This window comes from Mycteria americana, chromosome 5, assembly GCF_035582795.1.
Source record: "Mycteria americana isolate JAX WOST 10 ecotype Jacksonville Zoo and Gardens chromosome 5, USCA_MyAme_1.0, whole genome shotgun sequence".
Classification (NCBI taxonomy): Eukaryota; Metazoa; Chordata; class Aves; order Ciconiiformes; family Ciconiidae; genus Mycteria; species Mycteria americana.
The window spans coordinates 32020852-32039558 of NC_134369.1; the positions used below are offsets into that span (position 1 = coordinate 32020852).

Here is an 18707-nt window from a genome sequence, read left to right on the forward strand (position 1 = left end):
GCTAGTAATTTCTCATTGAAGGTCACTCTCCTTGCTCTTCTTTCTTTTTCAAAAGACATGACTTTTTACAAGCATAGATACAGTAGCTAACATGGGAGTGTGCATAGTAGATAACATGGAAGTATGCATAGCAACTTGTAGAAGTAAGGATTCTTTTCTGTTCCGATCTAGCAGCTATAGCTGATAACTTGAGCATCACTTCTCTTTGTTTCAGCAGTAATATCTCGATACTTCGTAGTACAGGAAGAGGTGTCAGCTTCTCTGCAAGTGAGTAGTTTAGAAGTTTATACCTATTTCTACATAGAATCTATACTACCAACACTTTGTAGGACGCCTTATGACATGAATGGAAGGTGATGGAAGACTTGAGAATATTTGAGAGTGGTTTTACAGGGGGTGGATGCTGCATGGTTTAATTCTTAAAAAAAAAAAAAAAGGAAGATTCTACAGGCAGTATTGCATACGTGTGTGTGTATGTACGTAGACACTAAAATATATGTACTATATACACACACTTTTAAAAAAAATATATACGCCCTTTTCCATATTTATATATATGCATACACTCACTATATACATCACTAAAGGCCACATTGCTACAAAGTATACATTGCTATACTTTACAAAAGTTATCCCCAGTGTAGCCTTCAGCAAAGGAGGGCAAACTTGCTTAATTTTTCATACTGATTCTGTTTTCAGTTTTCTGTAGCCTCGATCACACAGCCATGGGAGATGATGTATTACACAAGGTTTAAAAAATACAGATAATTTTATGTGGCAACATGATTCACAATGGTGGTCGCTCTGTGGTGTCAGTAATTAAGGTGGCAATTTTTATGTTGTTCTTTGAATTTTAGATAGCCCTGCTGTGAGTTGTGGGTTTTGGGGTTGTGTTTTTCTTCCTTTTTTGGTTTAGACAAGGTTGTTTAGTCAGTATGAAGAAGCCAAATACTGTATCAAACATTAGGTTATTAGAGATCCTGATTCTCTGTCAAAAAGGAAATTGTCAGCTAAGATTTACTGTCTGGTTATAAATTGACTACCTTTAACATAGCTGCAGATTTCACAGGTGTAAATTTCATGACTGATGATTGGAAATGTGTATCCGTAACCACTTGATAGTTACGCTTGTGTGGTAATTTAGGCTCCTCTTGTTTGTTTTTGTTATAGAGCTGTATATAGCCTAATCTGTGGTCAGCTGAGTAAGTGCAACACCTTCTCCTTTCTAATCAGAGTTTCTTAAAACAGCAGTGTGAGTTGCAGATAACTTTAAATAATCAGTACCATGAAAAGCATTTATTAGAGGCCACTTACTGATCCAGTATTGCACATTGCCTTCCCCCCCCCCCCCCCGTTCTGCACTTAGTGTTTTTTGTGATTAACTGCTTACATCAATTTCAGGTAAGTATTCAGTTCAGAGAAGGAGATTGCAGCTCCTCAAAAAGAAAGAAAAGAAGGACAAAGAGAAGGAAGGAAAGACAGAAGACAAGAATAGGAGGAGGACAAGATTGGATTAGTTCAGGGAACTGGGTGAAATAAAGTGCAGAATGGAAGTATAATTACATTTTCTTACTTAAGGAGAAGAAAGAGTTCTGCATTCTGTAAGCAGACCAAAGATTATAATATAAAAAACTTCAATAAAAACTGTAATACAAAAAATTGCTTGAATAAGGCTTGCTTTGTTTGTTGGGGGAGGGGAATCGCCTGGTACTACAAATGGCCACAAGATTGATACTTAACTCTTGTAGTTGCTACAGCACTGCAGTTGTTCTCTATCTCTGGCTTCACAGATGGCAGCAAGTTTTCTTGGCCAGGCAAACGTGGAGAAAAAGTATTCTTCAGAATATCATAAATATTTAAAATAATTATTGGGCAGAGTTTTGGAAAGAGCCAAAAATCATACTCTTCATCATGTAAGCAGTTTACTGTATGACCCAAAGAAGCCCAGTTGTATGATGTTCTGACTGTTGCTATCTTAGGTATGAGAGACCATTACCAAGGTGACAACTATCTCAACTCGTGTCAAAAAAATGTTAGTTAGCAAGAGTCTACAGTAGTAGGTTGTAAAGTAAAGGCAGTTTAATCTTATTTGAAAATGGAGGCAGGAAAGCTCTGCCCTGGGAAAGCTTTTTATCTGAACTATAGTAAAAGCATAAATGACAGAGATGGGTTTTGCCCTTACCAAAATTCATTTTGCAGAGTTGCTAGTGGGAGGAATTCCTCGAAGTGACAGTTAAAATAACCACCTGCTTAGGACTGTTTATTGGCCAGTGTAGCTGGAGATGTTGATTCTTTAATGGTTCTTAATGTTCTAATGTAATCTCTTTTGAGACTGAAGTGAAACTGTTTTGGCCTGAGCTCTATTGCTAAGTAGATACTCATTTTAAAAAACAAAACAAAAACTGTTCCAGGATGCGTGTGAATACAGTGAGGATGACGAGCAGGTGGACATTGAGACCGTGGAGGAGCTTTCAGAGAAGATTAACATTGCCCGTCTGAAGGCCACAGCTGCTAATATCCGACCTTCCAAACAGAAGTAAGCATCCTTGGAGAGCACTACAGTTTTTTATGTTATTGATGAGCTGGCGTTGAATGAACCCATTAAACAACAGGTTTATTGTGATGGTAAGATAAAGCAAGGCTTGTGTCAGGTTGTCCTGAGCGCTGGTGCTTCCCAGTGTCTGTGAGGATGGGGCTGTCAGAACTAAGAGTAGATTCAAGGTGTCTTAGCCTTATTTCCCTGCCCCATGCCCCCCCCCCCCTCCCCCCCCCATTAATTTGTTCATGGGGATGTGTATCTTGTGATGTAAAATTATTATGAGCGAATTGCCTCCCTTCCTGCAAACTGAATATGAGCAAGGCCATCTTGGTTTTAAATGTGATTTTTTCAAGTTTTGTTTATTCTTGCTGGTGGACTTCTTGTTTTTAGGCAGGAGCAGTCATTGGCTTAATCCCTGATCCTGTAAATGAAAGCTTTTGTCTTTGGGACCATCGCCCCAGCGAAGAAAGTATTTTCCTATTTACAGATAGTCTTCCATGGTTGGATAGCTTGGCTTTTTTTTTGTTCTGTTTTTATTTGTTTTGTTTTGTTTTTGTTATTGTTGCTGCCCTTGCATTTATAATGACAAAATGCAAAGTAAAAACACGGCTTACTTGAGGTATGTAAAGATGGTCGTAGCTATTTCTCAGTTCCACCAAACAAGAGAATGTGGCATGTTGCATCCTTAGTTCTTTTTGTTTGAAGAATTTTTTTGTAGAAACATTGAAAAATCTGTTTGGTGATATTATATACCTCCCAGATAGTTCCTATTTTTTTTTTCCTTCAAAGATACAGCTCAACTTTTATCCTTAGGTAACTTTTCTATAAATTGTGAAGATCTTTCAGTGAGAGAGAAAAGCAGATGTCATGTTTTGTGAAAGATAATTGTTTCAAATGTGTATTGTTCTTTGTTTTCTTGAAGCTCCTGAGATATGAGGAATCTGTTATTATATATTAGGATAGTAATATGAGGATTTTGGTTGGTTGTTCTTGGTGGGGGAGGGATTGCTCTGCCATCTGTATTGAATCTGTGTTTTTTTAAAAAAAGAACCAAAATGTAATAAAAAAACCCCTTTCTGCAGCTAATAGTCACAGGCTGAATTTATTCTCTTTGGCATATAGTGAAATAGTTTGTCTTCTGCAGTATGGGATAATTTTACAGCTTTCAAAACAGCTGAATTTTTTTCCAGGATGATGGCATTGGAGATAGGAGTTCACTTTCTTGAGAAAGCTCACCAGTATCCTGCTTTCATGTAGTTATACAAGGAAGAGTTAATTTCAAGGGATAAAAATGAGCAATTCTAGGCTGTTGGAATGTAGTTAATGAGGATAGAGTGCATGAGATGAGTAGTGTTGGGAAAAACTTTTTACCTTTCTTCCAGATACCATGCTCGTAATTCTTCGGATGAAAAATTATCAGAAAAACCTACGAAGGTATATGTTTGCTCTCCTCTTTCCTTTTGGTATCACACCTCCATTTTAAAGATAAACTTTCATCTCAAGTGCAACTTTTAATGCGATTTATCTACCTTCCATATATTTATGATTAAATGCAAGAAACCAAATGCGTATATGGGGGGAAGGGGCTCAGTCCAAATATCCTTAAAGAAAAAGGACTGCTACTGGCATCAGTGGGTTTCAGATTCAGCTTTATGTACAGGAGGAATATCTGCCTTTTATTTATTAGTACGTTTGCTTAGGTTTTGTGTTCTTGGCATAAATAATTTTTACAGCACACATAACATAATGAACAACTGAGAAATGTTTTCATGTGTCGAAGAAGACAGTATGTAGGATTATATAGGCACAGCACTGGGTGAAGGATTTCTCAAAACAATAGTTTAAATAATATGTATTCAGGCAAGTTAAAGATAACACAGAATCCTTTCAAACCAAAACTCATTGCAAACCTTTTGAAGCTTACGCTGTATTTTAGGGTGGCTTTGAAGCCAGTTTCACTAACTGTCCATGATAACTATCTGTGATGTACTTGATGTCAGGTCTAGAGTTACCTGCTGGGGTGGGGCTTTGAGGTGGGGTGTGAGCCTGGTGTATGTCTTATACATTAGTGCAGACTGGTATGTATGCTTTTGCCTGAGACGGAGGTGGGTTCCAGGATGCTCTGCCTACCTCGCCTTCTCCATGTATTCTTCTCTCTGCCCTTGATGTTATGGCATGAGGCCCGTCCTTGAAAGGAACCTAATGCCCAGCACAAGAGCAGATGCAGTTGCAGCCTTACTGTGCTCACTCTGCCTATGAAGGCAAAATGGATGTCAAGAGCCAGGTTTCAGGAGGCAGCCTTCAGATTCCTCCTAAGGCCAGCAGGCTCAGAAATCGTATCACTGGACCTGAGGAGTCTTTCCACTGATTCACTGGGGTTTGGAGCAGACCTAAAATGATGTAAAAACGTGTTAATACTACTTTTTAAAGTATTACTTCATCATGAAATAAATAGCATAATTGTACAAAACCTGTAAGAGTAATGATGAAATAACAAACCTTCAGATCTGTAGAGATTAGTAATTATGCTTATTGCCTGTCAACCTTTTTGGAAACAAGAAAATTCAAAATCAGAGCCTGTCTTTGATGCTTTCTGTTTCTTGGTAGATGTCTGGGGGGATAAGTTTTAATGCCGTCTTTCACATTGTTACCTACAATGTCTCTTGGCCCCAACCTGTATATGCCCATAAACAAAATAGAAATCACACTAGTTTAACTTCAGGGAAAAATTCAAGTGTCCTATATTTGATGCGATTGTTTCATTCATTAGGAGACTTTTGACAAGCAAACAACAACAAAAATTTGGCTCAAACATGCATGATTTTGCTGTAATCCTGTGGCTTACCTAAGTAGCCTTGTATTGCGAAAAATGAAAGCTTATGAATAGAAGGGACTGCTCATGATATTTTCCTTTAGGGTTGATGTGATTGTGTTGGTCATTTCTTGTTGGTCAACATTTCATGCTTATTGCGTGTGCTTCTGACACTGAACTTTCATGAAGACATAATAGCAGAACAGCATGACATGAAATCTTCAGGTGTCTGTAGAAACCTTGTAAATCAGGCATGCCTTTGAACGTTGTTTGCCATTACATTACCTTTTTTTATTTAAACTGGTCAATGTGGTTACTTCTCCAGCAGAAACCTCAATTCTGGAACAGAAAGCTGAAGACCGAGGCAGAAGCCTTTGCTCATTACCGTCAGACACACACAGCTAATGAACGCCGGCGACGTAATGAAATGAGAGATCTCTTTGAAAAGTTGAAGAGAACTCTGGGGTTACACAACCTTCCCAAAGTCTCCAAATGCTATATTCTCAAGCAAGTAAGTATTTTGAAGCTTAAGTGAGGAGGAGAATAATTTCATCTGGACAGAGTAATTAAGCTAGTATGAACTCTTTGAGTGAGTCCCAGTGATACTGTGAATACAGAACTTGTGTCACCTTTACAGGACTCTCTAGAATAAAACTAAAACAATATCTGAAAGAATCTGTATTCTTAAAAGCTTAATCTTGATAACACAGACACACGTTTTCAGATTAGCCCTCTCCTTGTTGTATTCTTTGTGAATTTAACCATGGCAGGTTATGTCTTAATTCCTTAGTGGTTTACAGTGTACATCAGGCAATTTTGAAATACATTGAAGACTTACTTTTTTAAATGCAGGAGACGATAGCATTTCATTAAGTATTATACTGACATTAAAAACTTAATTGTAAAGATGTAAATGACAGGAAACAAAACACAAGTTGTAGATACCTAATTAGGCTTATCAGCTGTACCTTGAAATTGTGGGATAAAAGTTGGTTTGGGTTTTTTTTTTTCTTTCTTCTTTTAAAATAGCTGAATTTTGAAGGAAGGATGAAGATGATGTTTATCACTTTTCAGCTTGCATTTAGTGAAGGCTGTCATTACATGGTACTTCACATGCTTTCTCTGAGTCCTAGTTTCTCAAGATGATGAAAATGTCTAAATAAATTTTGTAAAGGTTTCTGGGAAGGAAAATTATTTTACTATTTTCTGTATCGTTGGTTTATAAATCAGTTCCCTGACACTTTTCTAGGCCTATGAAGAAATCCAAGGATTGACTGATCAGGCAGATAAACTTATTGGACAGAAGAACTTACTGACACGCAAACAGGATGTTTTAATTCGAAAAGTATCCACGCTTTCAGGTGAGACTGTTTTTGGATACAGACTAGCTGGAATAATGAAGGAAAAGGCTTTTAAGAATGTGAGTGAGTGGAGTAATCCTCTATGGATCCAGGTGAGTCATTAGTTCACATAAAATTTAGACTCTTGACGCCAAACGAAGACCTGCTAAGCTCTGACTCAGCGATACACTCATGATGCTGATAAGAACTGCTTTTGTTTTCCTTCATGCCTAAAGGAAGTGTAGAATGATCTCTGTGTTGCAAGCCACGGGCTTGGGTTCCTGTGCATTGGGTATGCTTTAGTGGCGGGGAGGTCACTTCATTCTGTCATTGGTCACTTCCTGAAATGGCTTTTCTGCTCAGTGCTTCACAAGTATACATGTCTGTCTTTGATCAGTACCAAAACCTTTGGTCAACTTTGCAAGTAACTATCCTTGTACTCCTTTTCTGAGAACTAGTGCTAGTAGTGTCTAGAAGGCAGCAGCTCTGTCCATAGAACAAAATTGCAGTATATTCTGAGCTGCTACCCATGGAACAAAATTGCAGTATATTCTGAGCTGCTACTCATCTAGGCATTTCAAGACAAAACCATGTCGTATTTATTGTGTCTTTCTGTCTCATTTGGAGGTGTAGGAAAGCTGTGACACGTGTTCAGCCAGTGCCAAAATGCGTGTGAACAAACAAAACATTACATTATTCTTGTAATCTTCTTACTTTCTGGGAATAAAAACAGGAGACTGCCTGTAAAGTAGAAATGAAAGATACTTAAATCTTGTGCATTCATGTGAACCAGTTTGTGTATATTTGAGGTACTTGGTTTAAAAAAAAAAAAAAAAAAAGGCGTTTTCGTGAACCCTCATCTTAATCAGAAATGTATTATAGGCCTTTTGGGCAGGGAATGAAAGCAAATAACTTCACAAAGTAGTTTCCTGATCTTTTGCATTCCTAGTGAAGTACCTCAAAACTGATGAGGAAAAAAATCCTCTCTCAGGAGAGTTAGTTAAATATAGACTTAATTAAAGATAGACCATAGATAAATTAAAAGATAGAACATAAATACTAAGCAGGAAACAAAACAGTATAGTTATTTCAACTTTGATCATATTAAATTGTGCGCATATGCAGAAAACAAACTATTTATAAAATCATTGTGCTTGTTCAAGGTTACAGTTTTTATGGCAATGGTAAACTGTATGTGAGTTTACCTCTAAATGTCGTTTGAGTAACAGGGTCCATTAGTCCGAGAAATTTCATATCAGGTAAAGGTAACATTTTGTCTGGTATTCATACATTTATCATTAGGAGAGATGTGAGTTTTTTTCACAGCTGTGGATATTTTCAAATGGTACTTGTTCAGCAAGAGCTAGTGCTTGTCCAAGCTGATTTCTGCTCATCAAAGTTGTAGATAACTTTTAAAATGTATGGATGTTTCTGAAGGAAAAAAATCTTGGAATAAAGAGGTAATTACTTTCCTCTGTTATTAAGTTTGTTACTTACTTGGTGGGGGTGGTGGTTATCTCTTGTATAGTAGTTGAATGGTGTCAGCTTAATAGATTTTTATTTCTGTCTTCAGCTCTTTACTTTTGGAAAGAGAGTTTGAAGATAGGTTGACTCTCTGATAATTTTTCTGTAGGGAAGACAGAAGAGGTGGTCCTGAAGAAGCTAGAATACATTTATGCCAAACAAAAAGCAGTAGAAGCACAAAAAAAGAAGAAACAAGCTGAGCCAGAGGAATCTGTTGTAACCTCAACTGCTAGCACACAACAAGAAGGATCTTCTGCTCCCTCCAGAGAGCTGGCCCAAATGGCTATGACAAATAGAAGAGGCAAACCATTGATACTTGCCAGAAAAGGCATCCGTGCCACAGGTGGGCGAAAAGCGATGCACATTTTGCATAAAGGTGAGACAGACATTGAAGCAGCACCCCATGGCAGGGCAAAATGCTAGCCTGCTTGTGCAGGCCACTTCTTTCTTGAAGCAGAATTGAGTATAGGACGAGGAAGTGTCCATCCAATAGGTGTGGAAACCATTCATTTTCAGAATGATGGGAAATAAATTCCTATTAAGTTGCCTTTTGGTCTCATGGAGTTTCACTGCAATCCTGCAGTGACTTCTGAGAGGCAAAGGTGGTTATTCTTCTGCTGACTCAAAACCTGAAGCTCAACCCCCAGAATACTGGAGTTGCTAGAAGAGATTCAGTTTTTAAAACATCCCTCCCCAAACAAGCTAGCTCTCAAGGTGGTGGAAGACATGCTCTTAAATTAAATGACAGAATTGTCAGACACTTGAGAATTTTTTTGGAGCTGAGAACTTGTGGAGAAGTATTTGGCGTTTGTGGAGGCTTTTCCACCATAAACATATGAAGGAACAAAAGAACGGCAGACGTCCAAACTTTCATGGTAGTACCACTATAATACTCTGTAAGGATCTTGTGATGTTTCTTATTTTGGTAATAATAAATAGACCTTACTTGAAATGGTCTCGGGCTTTTATAAACAACTGATTGTTCTGGTTTCCCAAGCCTCATTTTTGTCAAGTCCTGGGGAAGTTTGGCATCAGAATTTGAATGTGGTGAGAGAACATCCTTTCTTTCTTTGGACTGAACAAGTCCCCTTTGTAATTTCAGCAAGACTACTCTGATATTTGATGAGGATGCCACTCTGGAGAGTTAGGATTATGTTACACTGCACAAAGGGATAGTACAGACTGGCTCTAGCTGTGTAGGTGAGGTTCCTGAAGCCTGTATAGCTTCTGTAGCAGCTTTCTAATCTAGGGCTTGTCAACCTTCTAGTTGGAGTTCCTTCCACAACTGTACTTAACACTGGATTGCAGGATATCATTTGTCATCAAGGGTGCTATGCCAGAATAAATTACTGATTTACATATTTCTTTTTTACAGAGGACACCTCATCCTCCCTTACGCTAACTGCTGCAAGCCTAGTGATGACTCCACAGGGGCAGGTCCTTACACTGAAGAGCCCACTGGTACCAGGGCAGGTGGCAGCTGTTCCTTCCACGCTATTGCAAGCTGAATTAAAGCCTCGAGCTGTCAGTACTACCATGACAGCACAGCCAGGTATGATCATGTGAGAACATGTTAATGAAAATCAGTATCATGCTGTTCATAGATGTGCATAGCCGTTTACAAAGTAACATGTTGTTTAATTTTTGCTTTAATTTTTCATTTTTTACTACTTAGTGAGGTAGAACCTCCCTCTTAAGAGAGATTTGATATAATTAACTCAAACTGTCAGTTTATCAACAGGTAAGTAAAATCTGTTAAATTTTCACTATTCCCAAATTGGGGAAACATAGGGAAGATTTCTTAATCACCTAACCGATCTATATTTCTACTTTTTACTACTCTCAGATTGTATTACAGTGTAAAGTCTTGCCTAGAAGTGCAAGGCTCTTATTTTCCAGGCTTGACTGAGTATCTGAAAGGCTCTTGTTTCCACCTCACCCACCCTTCCCCTTTTCTTGGATAAGGTATTGCTTCTGTGATGATTCAGCTGCCAGGATCAACAGTTCCTGTCCAAGTAAAAGGAATCCTTACTAATTCTACCATTCCCATTACACTGTCAACTGTTGCTGGAAACCCAGTGCCCTCAACAGTGGTATCAGCTACAGAGCCCCATTCAGGTAGGCGCTTTGGTTTTTATGGATCTTTTTGCTTGCATGCAGGGAACATTACCCTTGCAAAAATGAAGGTAAATAGTTTTCTCATTAAGTAGTAATGATAGGTATTATTGTCTGGGTATTCAAAGAAAATCACTATTAAATGTTTTGAACAGTGTAGATGGGCCTCTAGGGGATTATAGATGAGAGCTTTTTAACTTTCCTTCACCTCACTGATCCTCCTTGCCCTCAGCAAAATCGGAGTAAGTGAGGACTGGAATGTGTCTGTGGTGTAATGCATCCTACTGGGGAAGCTGCAGTGCAAAGTGGTAGTGGAGCTGTTGAAAATCTTTGCCTGTTAGAGCCAGACTCTTACTCTGGCACAGCCCCTTCCCACACCCTGCCAGTCTGCTGCCCATTGGAGAGAAGTTTCGAGACTGAGTACTGTATATTGGGTCTAGGCATGGGGTGGTTCTTGCCAATAGTGTGCTGCTTGCCGTCTGTTGTGTTAAAAGCAAGCCGCTCACTTTCTGCTTCATTGTAGTCATTTGGTCGTAATGAAAAAGGAAAGTTCACTTCAGATTTGGGGCTGGGAAAAATCTGAGGGCTCTAAATGGGAAACTGCTTGGAGGCAAAAAGTAAGTAATTGCGTAGTCCCTGAAAAGCCTCTGTAGTATTGTGCACAAAACCAGTATTGCAAAACATGAGCATAAAAGTAAAGCATGAAAAAACAGTAAGGGAGAAAATTGTCATTCTGTTTTCCTTGTGCATCACCATCAGAATTGTAACCATTACAGTTACTTGCATTTGTGCCAGCCTGCTGAAGGAAGGGACTGAGCAAGTGGTTCTGGGATAATCGATGTAGAGCTTGTTCTTTTTGTACCAGTTGAAAGTTAAGCTATTAGTGTTTTAAGGCTTCACTGTGTAAGGCTTCACTGTGACCAAAACTGTGTAAGCGGTTTAAATTGTGAATAGCAGCTTACCTGAGGAAGACCTGAAAAGTGAGCAAATTATATTTAATTAGGAATTATCTTGCAGTTAGCATAGATCCTGATGGATGCTGCTTTGTTTGGTTTTGCAGAAAGTGAAGATTCATTCATGATGCCAAAGATTGTTAATGTAACATCACTGGCTGCTGAGGGAAGCATGAGTCTAAACCTGAACAGAAACAAAAATTCGAATAGAACAACTGCTGCAGGTGCTCAGAGTTCTGAAAAATCCTTGGTTGTAGCTCCCCTTGAAAGTAGGAAGAGTGATATCATCCTTTCAGAAGAAAAAGCTAAACCATGTCCTGGAGACAGTGGTGGAGATGGAAGAAATACCACAGGTCCCACAAAAGTTTTCTTTGAAAATAAAGATGGCTTTCCACAGCTCCGGAACATATCGTGTACAAAGGAACCTCCAGAGTCGTTTAGCAAAAAGCTCTGCATTGGTGAGTTTGTAGGAAGCCAAGCCAGGAGGAAAGACAGTGATCCTGGAGGGGAAAGATTAAAATCTAAAGAATTGCCATTCCGCAAGCTGCAGATCAAAGATTCCAGGATAGAAATGGAATTGAGGAAAGTAGCGTCAGCAATGGAGGAAGCAGAACTGGATGCAAGTGAGTTACTGAGCAGCATTGAGGAGAGTGATGACACTGATGAAACCCTCACTTCACTGCTCAATGAGATTGCCTTCCTCAATCAGCAATTGAACGATGATGCTTCAGCTATGTCAGAACTGCCCAGCACTCTAAACTCAGATTTCTCTCATGAAGATGCAGAAGCTCGTCGTGGAACAGCCAGTGATCTCTCTGCTGCAGGTGGGTCTTCCTTCCAGTTTGGCCATTTGGGAGGCAGTTTTAAGGACCTTTCTGCAGTTCCGGAGGGTGGTGGCTCTATAAGCCCTCTCCTGCTGCACCTGGAAGATGACGACCTTACTGACGGGGACAAGAACTCTGGGGAGCCTTCATCTGAAGCAGACGTTTTAAAGATAGTAATAGGTGCTGAAATGAAGGATCCGCTTCCCAATCTGTCAGTAACCAGTGGTGGGAATGGCAAAACCGTAACAACCTTGGCAGAGACCACTAATGTGACTCCCCCAGTTTTGCAGATGAAAACTAATCCAGAAGCTAGTAATGCTGACACTTTGTGGAGGCCCATGCCCAAGCTGGCACCACTTGGCTTAAAAGTGGCAAGTCTGCCAGTGGATGCAGAAGGGCAGAGTAATAAAGTGATGCCCTTGTTGGCACCTGTAGTTACAAAACTGGCACCCAGTGGGGTAAAAACTTCATTACCTGCAACTGTTCAAGAAGGACAGGATAACAAAGTGATGCCCACGTTAGCACCTGTGGTGACGAAATCGAATACTACTGGGACCTTGCCTTCAAATTCAACAGGCAAATAAATGCATATATTTTTTATCAGAGACTGGAATGGAGATCTGGAGCAGTGAACCAGTGTTGGAGTTCGGCAACCTCCCTGGTCTGCAAAATTCATTTTCTGTATGGCATCAGCACTCTCTTCATCTGAGGGCAGGCCCCAAATTGAGAAATAAGTGCTATGAAACTTTTAAAGCATGTTGACATGTTTTTACCTCACTGTTGTATTCTGGGTGTTCTCCTTCCCCTTCACAAAACAAGGAAGATGATCTATAACCATTGCTGGGCACATGGTATCCTTCCAAAATTGGGTCCTTCACAGAAGTAGTTTGTCAAAGGACTGAGAAACCTAGGCTATTGAAAGAGATTTCTTCCCCCCGCCCCCTCACCCCATAGGGAGGCAGCTGTCTTGTTGGGGAAAAAATCTGGATTACTTGTTTTTGTACCAGGCAAATTATCTATGCAGAAATGGAATTGTTCACATTTGCTGTTTTTAATGTTTGCAGAATATGATGAATGTGCAGAAATGAGATTGCAGTTATCCTCAAATTTGTTACCTAGAGCAGCGGAAGGGAAACCTGAGACTGTGCAGAGGGCTGAAGTGAAAAGTTTTTGTTCTTTGGTGCTAGACAGTTCTCTGGCAGAGACTCTTTTTAAGAGCTTATGCACAGAAGATTTTAATAAACATCTGTAACTCTCACTACATGGGGAAGAAAATGATATTTCCCAGTGTAATTAGAAGTAGGACAGTATGTTAACTTCAATAAAACTACTAAAAAACCCCCCATACTTTCGCCTCCTGCCCCTATACAAATGCTCCCTCCTTTGATGCTTAGGGCATCTGGAAGGAAAAATTAGAAAGAAGTTTGGGCACCCTATTGCTACGTCTTTAAATACATTGCTGAAGTAGCTTGAGTGTTTTCCCAGTTCTTGTTTTCTTTCCTCCTGTCATTCTTCAAGATGTATTTGGTGGCTAGGAATGTTAATAGGAAATGTTGCTTCATAAAAATACAGAACGCTTTCAGGACTGTTGTAGCCTAGCATAAATGAGCGAGGTGTATATGTGAATGTATATATGAAAATATGTGTATATCTTTCCAAACCTTCCATTTCGTTATAAATTCAGGAAAGGTACTCAGAGGTTTCTCACTGCATTTGCACAAGCTGTGTATAGCAAAAAAGTCAACAAAAATGCTCATTACCAGGGAAATAGGGCAGTATTGAATCACAAGATGTATTTTTTATTCTTCTCTGCCACTGCTTACTCAATAACCTGTAGATACTCTTCACTGTTCAGCTGTTGGATGTGAAGGGCCTACAGACTGTAAAGATATTTATATTTTTGTACACAATTTTTGTTTTCATAGTTTTCTTGACAAATGAAATTTTCAGCCTAGGAGAGACGATTTGTTAATGAGTGTATACACAATCTTTTCCTATCAAGTTTGTAAATATGAGTTATGGTGCGCTTGAGGGGCTTCTTAACTGCTCCAAAAAGGTCAAAAACATTGCCATGAAAATTATACAGAATTTGGTGGTGCATTTTGCTTTATGTTTAGGAATGCAATTCCTGTCTTACTGTTCCAGCAACAGCAGCTGGGATTTTCCCCCCGAAATTCCCCATCTTTGGTGATGCAGTAATGGAGGAACTTCAGCTTTCCAGCACTGAGGTTGTGCAGGTGTCAAGAGTGATGTTCTTCCACAGTTAGGGAGCAGTGTTTGTACACAGGGCAACCATACGCCCTGTTCAGTAAACTGCATCTTCTGGGTCTGTGTCTAGGTTGGATCCACCAGGGGATACACATACCTTGGGTGTTTCCTCGTCTTTTTTTATGATTTTATATTATGCTGCAGAGGAGAGAAGCCCTTCAAGCTTGGTATGCATAAAGTTACTCCAGAGCCTACATAAAAAAGGTTTTTCACCTGGCCATTCTAAACGGTGTGTTTTAAAGTGGTTACATATAATTCTTTATTGCCTTTTGCATATTTACTATTTTAATATTTGATACAAGTCCTGTATTAGTGGTTTGGAAAAGAGTATAGGTCAGCATGAGAGTCATGCAGGGTCTTACAGTTGTCACTGAATGCCTTAGAAAAGGGAATTTACAATATGAGTAAGTATTTAGACATATGTTGCTTATTATTAAAGAATTTTAACCTTATTTTAAACCAGTGGAAATCTGGAGTAACTAAATTAGTAGCACTACATCAGACTTAAATTTATTTACCTGGGAATCTGGTTCTGAGCATTTCTAATAGGCTGAAGTTGCTTATTTTTTTACCTATGGCAGTTTGTTTTGCCAATAGATTTCATTCCTCCTATGCGTGAAACAGCAACCAGAACTGTGCTGTGATTCCTTTCAAATTCCTAATCACTGACCTTTCTTTCTGCACCCCATCCTTTTATGGTTCCAAATGGCTAATATTAATTACAGAATTGTGTGCTAATTGTATCCGAATATTTTTTAAAAGTATGTGTGCTTTGCACACTTCTGTGGGACAGAGAAAGCTGTAACATGAAACCCATTCAAATGTTATCTAAAATAAATGCTGTACTTTTGAGGATGTTTTGTCCATTATCAAGGTAATGGAAAATGCCTGGATGTATTAACTGTTTGGCACTGGGCAGTAAGGAATTTTACTGCAACAAAAATGTACTGTGTAAAGATGACAGCAAAAATTTTTGCTTCCTGAACATGTTTACTAAATTAATTGAGAACAGACCACAAATTTGGCTGCAAAAAGTGGTAGCTGGTGCAGTTCCAAGAAGGATCTATGATGGGTTCTACCAGGCAACAAAGCATGTTCGAAATGCTCTTAGTTTTTGCTCTCCTTGTTCCACCGTCTCATGTCTGCAGCTTAATATTTTGCTATGAATTTAAAGGCTGACACTCTTTTTTTGCTCTTCCCTCAAGCTCCCATTGGTTTGGAACAAACCTTTTAAAGATTATATATGCTGTCTCTTGAGGCAATAATGTAAGAATATGACACGTAATGAAAAGATTTTAGAATCAGGAGAACAAAGGAAACCCCTGCAAGGCGCACGTTCTCACTAGACCAAGAGACCTGGAGATTTTCTTTGTTTTTTACACGTCTGTAAATAGACTGGAATGTTTTTAAGAATATAATGAAATGTCAGATTTAGCTTTTTTCCTTTTATATATTAAAATATATCTTTCCCTCTTTTCTGCTTTTGAAAAATTGATATTTTTGTAGAAATCTAACAGTACAGGATTCTGTATGTGAGGGACAAAGTGTAAAACTAAAATAAACCAATCGAGGTCGACTAGAAACTGGCTTTGAAAGTTTATTACAGGGAGGGAGAAGGAGCAGAAATGACGTGGTGGCGTGCTGTTGGTGACACGTGGCATTGGACCTGGGCAAATGATACACACTTATGCTCCGGGGCAAAAGTTTTGGCAATGCAAACATCTGGTTTTTGGTTCAAGTAATCAGACAACTCGGAGGAGATTTCTGTCTTTAGTCTTGAGCAGTATGCAGGAAGTGGATGTTATTGGTTGTAAAAAGGGATTTTGACTTGTTAAATGCAGAAGAGGTACTGAAGGGGCTTTGTTTTCACCAAAATGCATCTTAAGCAGGAAGCCAATGGGGTTAACATTGGATCATGGCATAAAAAGAAAAGAAGCTCCCAACGGTTCAAGATTAAGTCCACATAAAATCACTGTCCAGTCTCCCTCCCCCAACCCCAAACTTAGGTTAATCCTTTATATCTGTTTCCTTTAGAGAAGTTGTAGAACACAGCTGTCTGTATGGGAACAAGTCTGAAGATCTGTCTCCAAGTGAAGTGTCAGAGGAGATGCTTTTTTAGAAGAAATGGAGAGAATACCTGTAAGAAGTCACTGTCTATCACTTCCATATCCATTAAATGGAAGATAACACATTGCTAAATGTGTGTTTGGTGGTTGGTTTTGTGTTGTGTTTTGTTTTGTTTTCAAAAAGTAGTAAATGTCTACAAATGAGCAAGTTTGACTTACAGACCAGAGAAAAGAAAATACAATGAAGAGAACAATTATGCGTGAGGGTAAGTGATGGACTGCAGAAGAGATGTCACAATTTTTTTTTTTTTTTAAGAGGAAGATCAGATTTCACAGGAGAGAATGAATAAAAATGGATGATACAGTCAGGTAATGTATTTTTTAAAAGTTCTGATGAAATCCTTCAGCAAGGTCTCATCCCATGACTCCTTATTTTAAGGGGTAAAGTTACTTCTTGGAATAGAAAGGAACATAATCCATAATCCAGGGGGAAATGGTTAGTGACCTGCTGCACCACTTAGACACTCACAGGTCTATGGGGCCTGATGAGATCCACCCGAGAGTACTGAAGGAACTGGCAGAAGTGCTCACCAAGCCCCTTTCCATCATTTACCAGCAGTCCTGGCTAACTGGGGAGGTCCCTGCTGACTGGAGATTAGCTAATGTGCCTCCCATCTTCAAGAAGGGCCGGAAGGAGGACCCGGGGAACTACAGGCCTGTCAGCCTGACCTCGGTACCAGGGAAGCTGATGGAGCAGATCATCCTGAGTGCCATCACACGGCATGTAGAGAATAACCAAGGGATCAGGCCCAGCCAGCATGGGTTCAGGAAAGGCAGGTCCTGCTTGACCAAGCTGATCTCCTTCTATGACAAGGTGACCCGCCTAGTGGATGAGGGGAAGGCTGTGGATGTCATCTGTCTAGACTTCAGTAAAGCCTTTGACATGGTTTCCCACAGCATTCTCCTGGAGAAACTGGCTGCTCATGGCTTGGACGGGTGTACTCTTCGCTGGGTAAAGAACTGGCTGGATGGCCAGGCCCGAAGAGTGGTGGTGAATGGAGTTTACTCCAGTTGGCAGCCAGTCACAAGCGGTGTTCCCCAGGGCTCTGTGCTGGGGCCAGTTCTGTTTAACATCTTTATCAATGATCTGGATGAAGGGATCGAGTGCACCCTCAGTAAGTTTGCAGATGACACCAAGTTGTGTGGGAGTGTTGATCTGCTTGAAGGTAGGAAGGCTCTGCAGAGGGACCTGGACAGGCTGGATCGATGGGCCGAGGCCAATTGTATGAGGTTTAACAAGGCCAAGTGCAAGGTCCTGCACTTGGGCCACAACAACCCCATGCAACGCTACAGGCTTGGGGAAGAGTGGCTGGAAAGCTGCCTGGCGGAAAAGGACCTGGGGGCGTAGGTCGACAGCTGGCTCAATATGAGCCAGCAGTGTGCCCAGGTGGCCAAGGAGGCCAATGGCATCCTGGCTTGTATCAGAAATAGCGTGGCCAGCAGGAGTAGGGAAGTGATTGTGCCCCTGTACTTGGCACTGGCGAGGCCACACCTCGAATACTGTGTTCAGTTTTGGGCCCCCACTACAAGAGAGACATTGAGGTGCTGGAGCGTGTCCAGAGAAGGGCAGCGAAGCTGGTGAAGGGTCTGGAGCAGAAGTCTGATGAGGAGCGGCTGAGGGAGCTGGGGTTGTTTAGCCTGGAGAAAAGGTGGCTGAGGGGAGACCTTATTGCTCTCTACAACTACCTGAAAGGAGGTTGTAGCGAGGTGGGGGTCGGTCTCTTCTCCCAAGTAACAAGTGATAGGACGAGAGGAAATGGCCTCAAGTTGCACCAGGGGAGGTTTAGACTGGATATTAGGAAATTTTACTTCACTGAAAGGGTTATCAAGCACTGGAACAGGCTGCCCAGGGAAGTGGTTGAGTCACCATCCCTGGAGGTATTTAAAAGACGTTTGGATGAGGTGCTTAGGGACATGGTGTAGTGGTGGTCTTGGTAGTGTTAGGTTTACGGTTGGATTCGATGATCTCAAAGGTCTTTTCCAACCTATACGATTCTGTGATTCTGTGATAAGCATAAGGTATGTCCAGTCAGTCAGGCTTGCAATGGAAAGAACTTTATATCAATAGAGTCCCATGATGACCTGTGCTGGGTACCTGTGTTCTCCAGCATACTCATTGTGTTCTCGGAAACACAGGTGATAGTACAAATAAGTTCAGTTGACTATGAAAAGTTACAGGGAGCCTTTGCAATAACTGATTTAAGGC

General features: G+C 40.2%; 1 protein-coding gene across 15 annotated transcripts in view; it reads left to right on the forward strand.

Moving 5' to 3' along the window:
- The window catches only part of MGA (MAX dimerization protein MGA), a 66024-nt gene extending 49261 nt beyond the window's left edge, over nucleotides 1-16763 (forward strand). For 6 of the 15 annotated variants that reach the window (XM_075502753.1, XM_075502757.1, XM_075502760.1 and 3 more), the window contains 8 exons: nucleotides 2412-2536; nucleotides 3922-3973; nucleotides 5677-5862; nucleotides 6601-6712; nucleotides 8325-8591; nucleotides 9591-9767; nucleotides 10181-10333; nucleotides 11391-16395. In XM_075502753.1, the coding sequence (XP_075358868.1) occupies nucleotides 2412-2536; nucleotides 3922-3973; nucleotides 5677-5862; nucleotides 6601-6712; nucleotides 8325-8591; nucleotides 9591-9767; nucleotides 10181-10333; nucleotides 11391-12691 (2373 nt within the window). In that variant the 3' untranslated portion in view covers nucleotides 12692-16395. The other 9 variants (XM_075502759.1, XM_075502770.1, XM_075502763.1 and 6 more) reach the window with 8 other exon arrangements.
- The last annotated feature ends 1944 nt before the right edge of the window (nucleotides 16764-18707 follow it).